The sequence below is a fragment of the Dendrobates tinctorius genome, unplaced genomic scaffold (genome assembly GCF_039654945.1).
Source record: "Dendrobates tinctorius isolate UK_male_01 unplaced genomic scaffold, ASM3965494v1 ptg000048l, whole genome shotgun sequence".
In the NCBI taxonomy this organism is placed as follows: Eukaryota; Metazoa; Chordata; class Amphibia; order Anura; family Dendrobatidae; genus Dendrobates; species Dendrobates tinctorius.
The window spans coordinates 10,429,544-10,435,996 of NW_027361716.1; the positions used below are offsets into that span (position 1 = coordinate 10,429,544).

The following is a 6,453-nucleotide window of genomic DNA, read 5'->3' on the forward strand; positions in this document are numbered from 1 at the left end:
TCTTCAATTTTGCAGTTAAGATCTGATTCATACTGCCTGCCGTTTGGGTAGCATGAATCAGCTGACCGGTTCCCTTTAATGCTGCATGTAGGCCATTGTTGTATGCGTGTTTATGCCACACGTGAGTCACTCGTATGTTATTGTGGGTGTAACTGTGTTCTGTATCCAACATTCTTTGGGTTTTATAATTATTCAGTGGGAGGTAAAGCTTTCCCTGCTATATTCCACAGGATGGAGAAGTTATTTCTATACGTGCTGGTTCTGTGCTGGAAGATCGTTCCTTGCACTACATGTGAGATGTCGAACATTACCATTGTGCTGGAGAAGGAGGAATGTAGTGCCTGCATCTCCGTAAATACAACCTGGTGCTCGGGATATTGCAGCACGAAGGTGGGTCTATAATACTGTATTAGAAACAGTTCTAAGTAGGTGCATTAGGTGCTGTTCACACTGGAATCATGCCTTCCATTTATGATCGACGTCATATCAGGTAAAAGTGAATCTGTCAGCAGGATTTTATCCCCCAAACTAATTATATGAGCATGCAGCTTTTTCAAACACAAATCCAACAATACCTTTACACGTTTCTACATATTAGTCCTAGAACATACTCTAAAACATTCCTGACACAAGCTTATAACCAACCCTCTAAATTACCAGAAGGAAAAGGAATGTGTAAAATTATCATAATCATTATTGATTTCTCCGAAAATTCATAAAATAGTAACAAAATTGTACAGCATGCCTCATGCCTTAAAGACGGACAGAGGGACTAGTCACTAGAGGATAAATATATTAGCCCAATTCAAATGGTAAAATAGCTTCCTGAAATTCACAATACCCATAATAACTTATAACATCCAAGTTCATACATAAAAATCCTTAATAAAGTGCCTTAGTGGTGAAAAAAGGTATGTATGAGGTAGGTATATAAGCGTAAACATGTTTAGAATATTATAGTACCATGAAAAAGTAAGGTGCATGAAGTGTAATTTACCACATTGGAGAGCCCAGCTGCCCTGTCTCCCACCCCAACACGCGTTTCAACGTTGTCTTCTTCTGGGGGCATCAAAACGCGCGTTGGGGTGGGAGACAGGGCAGCTGTGCTCTCCAATGAAGTATATTAAACTTCCCATACCGGCAGCATAGGTTGTATATGTGGTACGTAAACCATTACATGTATTATATAGTGATATATAGTAAACATCTATAAAGTAGGGCTAGATCTCTTACATGTAGACATGACTTTGAAACCACTCAGCATATATCATAAGGTGACCTAATATTTATTTTCTGCAGTTTCTTCAGGAATAAAAAGGAAATTACGAAAAATTTCAGCAGCATTTTTTTTAAATGGTAATATTTAGCGATGAGCGAGTATGCGCATTGCTCGGGTCTTCCCGCGCATGCTCGGGTGCCTTCCGAGTATTTTGGCGTGCTCGGAGATTTAATTTGTGTCAAAGCAGCTGCATGATATATGGCTGCTAGACAGCCTGAATACATGTGGAGATTCCCTAACAAACAGGCATTCCTCACGTGTATTCAGCCTGTCCAGCAGCCACAAATCATGCAGCTACATCGACACAAACTAAATCTCCGAGCACACCAAAATACTCGGAGGACACCTAAGCATGCTAGGAAAAACCCGAGCAACGTGTATACTTGCTTATCACTAATAATATTCTAAAAGCCCTTCACTTCACTCTATTTCCTCAAAAATTGCATGTGTTCGCTCCACTGGTCTTCCATCACTTACCGTTACTAGGGAGCGCTCCTTACAAGTTTTTACACATATAATTGAGCTCATGAGGATTGAATGCACGGCTAAAAATGAAAGGGAAAACCACGCCAGAATACATGTAACTCCATCACTGCCGTGCTTGCTGTCTTCCTTTAAAGCTGTCTTAAAGGGGTGTGGTGCTTAAAAAAAGAAATGCAGCTGATTGGATTTCATATTGCAAATAACGACCCTTTGTGCTATTCAATGACCCTTTGTGACATGGCCACCGTAATATTTCTGTGCTGTGATTACTATCTATATTTTTCTAAGCCTCATTATTGGAATTAATGCCATTGAAATCTTCTCCAATAATCAGTGCTATCATTTACCTATAGCTACTTGGCAGCTGGAGCTTCTGACTATAGACAGCCATGATGCATGCTAAAGGAAACATTTATCTTTAAATATATAAAAGATTGTATACTCCTATATGGTATTAATAAAATGTATTTAAAGTAAGTCACTAGGGGGCGCTCACTGCATTCAAATTTTAATTGATCCACCAAAAAATATTTATCACCATAGTCGATGTCTATGGGACTAAAGATAGTATAGCAGTTGGCTGTCTCCATCAGTTCCATACATATTGAACCGTGTGAGATCAGTGCTTTATTCAGTCTCCTTGGGACCCCCATTCTAGCGATCAATGGGGATTGCAGCAGTGGGACCCAACTGATCAGACATTTATCACCCTTCCTGACAATAAGTGAAAAATGTTTTTCAATGCACAATCTCTTTAAATTAAATCTGTCATGAGGATTGTACAAGCACTTTTACACTCATTAACTCCATACTTTGATTATAGAAATCTGTCTGTAGTTTATGAAAAATCTTGTGATGAAATTGATTGCAAATGAGCTGCGAGGGATGTGAGGGAGACATTGCACTAGCAGCTCTCCTGCCCTTTCTCCTTATTCCTCGCCAGATGCCTGCCTTCTCTGCCTGAGCAACAGGTCACTGAGATAATAGTGCCCGGTCAGTCAGACACTGGAGGTAAGTGGGGAATAGGGAGAACGGGCAGGAGCGCTGCTAGTGCAATGTCTCCCTCACATCCCTCGTAGCTCATTTCATGACAAGTTTTCTCATAAACTACAAACAGATTTCTATACTCAAAGTATGGATTTAAGTAGTGTAAATGTACTTGTACAATCCTCATGACAGGTGTGCAATCCTCATGATGGGTGTAAAATCATCATGAAAGGTGTTAAATCCCCATGACAGGTGTACAATCCCCATGACAGGTCTACAATCCTCATGACAGGTGTAAAATCCTCATGACAGGTTCTCTTCAAATTGTTTCCAATACATTAACTCCCCCTTGTGGTGGTCCTGGTGATCCCATGCAGCCACAATTGTATTAACCATACATACCGAGTATAAGCTGACACAAGTATAAGCCGAGGCACCTAATTTTGCATCGAAAAACTGGGTAAGCTTATTGACTCGAATATAAGCCGGGTATTCATTGTCCCCCATCCTGTCCTGGTATGCATGGCTCCCCCCATCCCGTCGTTGTATGCATGGCTCCCACAGTCCCGTCGTATGCATGGCTCCTCCCTCCCGTCCTGGTATGCATACTTTCTATTACAAAAAAAACACATCCTACTCACCCTCCTTCAGCATGCCCTCGATGCATCTTCTTGGTGCCGGCTTCTAGCAGCTCTTCCTTCTGAGCGATCACGTGGCCCCGCTCATTAAGGTAATGAATATGCGCTCCATGCCTATGGGAGTGGAGATGCGTGCATATTCATTAGTTTAATGATCGGGGCCACATGATCGCTCAGTACAGGAAATGCAGCCGGCGTCGGGAACAACGGAAATGCAGCAACAGCTCTGTGGAGGGTGAGTATAGTGTCTTCTAGAACCCAGCGGCTGAAGCTGTAACTGTGCGTGCTATTTAGCAGCGGCACAGGCTTTAGCCACAGCCGCCAGCTCCTGCCGCTGCTCCACCGCTCCCCCTCCTTCGCTGGCTTTTTGGACAATGACTTGTGTGTAACCCGAGGGGGTATTTTCAGCACAAAAAAATGTGCTGAAAAACTCGGCTTATACTCGAGTATATACGGTAATTACCTATGACTTTGTGATGCAAGCAGAAAACTTGGAGCTTTATGTGTGAAAACAAATTAAGGCTACTTTTGGAGGAGACATGACTATTGTTTTGATCCTTGTACAAATTTATCTATTGGACCCAGCAATTTGTGTATATGTCAACCGTAACCTGCTTTTAATTTTCAGAAATGTAACCAATAAAATAGATTTATTTCAATTTCTAATGTTTATTCTATTTAAATATGTATATAATATGTAATGTTTTCTTATTGTAGGAACCTAATTTAAGGCACTCCCACAAGTCTGAAAAACAGGGAGTCTGCACCTACTCAGACATTGCTTATGAAACTGTGAAAATCCCCGGCTGCCCTGAGAACGTAGATCCTTTCTACACTTATCCGGTGGCTGTTGATTGCCATTGTGGACGATGCGATTCTGAAACTACCGACTGTACAGTGAGAGGTTTAGGACCTACTTACTGTTCCATCAGACAAGACTGACAGATGAAGCTGATACCTTGATCATGTGCAATACACAAGTGCAAAATATTGTGTCCATTCTAAAGAGAAATTCCATCTAAAACCAAGAAAAAACTTGTAAATTTGAGTCCCTCAAGAATCTTCTTCTGTTTAGTTAATTAAAGTGAAACATTAGCGGAAATGTCAAAAATTGGGTTTGGTTTAGACCAAAGTCTTGAATACCCTGCAGATCAGTGAGAGGACAGTAGGGCTCAGCCAATTCTGTTCTCCCTAAATTCAGAAATCTAGTAATCTTTGGAGACGCGAGCACAGATCCTTAGACCATCTATGATCCATAGATCACTGGAAAGGCCGAATTCAAACATCTTCATAACAGGCTGTCAGTTCGGGTCAGGAGACTTGGGGTCAGTTCAAGCATTGTTGTTCGAATGTAGACCACATAATATGGTCATGTGAAAAGGCAAAGACAGTCAAGGAGGCACAGTGCCCAGCTCGGTGCTTCGTCATTTCAGCAACCAGTAGATATTTTAGGACCCAGGCCACCACCATTACAGACTTCTCACATGGCGCTATGACATGTCAGAAATATCTTCTAATGTTAGCAATCCTTAACAATTCATTTATCAATATAGGTATGAAAACCACTATGAACATTCTCTGTGACATCTTTTTCAGTTTTTATGTAAGCCCATCTGATTTTTGGGAATTTCTTTTATTTGATCCATAATTTACAGTTACTTTGAAATTTATGTATTGTCCCTATATTGAGGTAATATATATATATATATATATGTAAATGACCAGGCCTTTCCAAAGTCTCAATAGGCAGCATGATCCCTCAATGGTTAGCACTGCAGCCTTGCAGCGATGGGATCCTGGGCTCAAATCCCACCAAGGACAACATCTGCAAGGAGTTTGTATGTTCTCCCCATGTTTGTGAGGGTTTCCTCCAGGTTCTCTGGTTTCCTCCCAAACTCCAAATACATACTGATAGGGAATCTAGATAGTGAGCCCCAATGGGGACAGTGAAGATAATGTCTGTAAAGCGCTGTGAAATATTATGGCTCTATAAAAGAGAGGAAAATAAACAAATACTGTATATACTCGTGTATAAGCCGAGCTTTTTCAGCACATTTTTTTTTGTGCTAAAAACGCCCCACTTGGCGTATACACGAGTCATTTGTGACAGAAGACGGTGGGGGAAGGAGAGCGGGGGAGCAGTGAAGCAGCAGGACACAGGAGGCAGGAGCCGGTAGCTGCTGCTAAAGCCTGTGCCTGCTGCTAAAGAGAAATGAATATTCACTGTACTGGCAATGAATATTAATTTTTCTTATAGCTCACAGTGACAGCCGCAGCCGCTGGCTCCTGCAGCTGGCTGGCAATCACGGGTGACTGCTCATTAAGGTGATTAATATTCACCTCTCTCCACTCCCATAGGCATTGAAAGAGTGGAATATTCATTACCTTAATGAGCGGGGACACATGCTCGCCTGGCTGCAGGAGCTGCCGGCACCGGATCAAGATGCTGCGAGGGCCCACAGGGAAGGAAAGTAGGATTTTTTTTTTCCTTTTTTATGCATTTCTCATGGGGCCACGCATACAAGGATAAGGATGAGAAACATGCATACAGACATAGGGATAAGGAGCCATGCAGACAAGGATGGGAATAAGGAGCCAGGCAGGCAAGGATGCGGATAAGGAGCCATGCAGATAAGGATGGGGATAAGGACCCATGCAGAAAAGGATGGGGATAAGGAGCCATGCAGACAAGGATGGGTATAAGGAGCCATGCAGAAAAGGATGGGGACAAGGAGCCATGTAGAAAAGGATGGGGATAAGGAGCCATGCAGGCAAGGATGGAGATAAGGAGCCATGCAGACAAGGATGGGGATAAGGAGCCATGCAGACAAGGATGGGGATAAGGAGCCATGCAGGCAAGGATGGGGATAAGGAGCCATGCAGAAAAGGATGGGGACAAGGAGCCATGTAGAAAAGGATGGGGATAAGGAGCCATGCAGGCAAGGATGGGGATAAGGAGCCATGCAGAAAAGGATGGGGATAAGGAGCCATGCAGACAAGGATGGGGATAAGGAGCCAAGCAGGCAAGGATGGGGATAAGGAGCCATGCAGACAAGGATGGGGATA

The 6,453-nt window shown here is 42.6% G+C and overlaps 1 protein-coding gene across 1 annotated transcript; it reads left to right on the forward strand.

Annotated features, from left to right (window-relative positions):
* The first annotated feature begins 231 nt into the window (after positions 1-231).
* On the forward strand, positions 232-4,435 carry FSHB (follicle stimulating hormone subunit beta). The gene is made up of 2 exons (XM_073576289.1): positions 232-390; positions 4,105-4,435. Exons 1-2 carry the CDS (start codon positions 232-234, stop codon positions 4,327-4,329), a joined length of 384 nt encoding a protein of 127 aa, XP_073432390.1. The 3' UTR covers positions 4,330-4,435.
* Positions 4,436-6,453: the final 2,018 nt, after the last annotated feature.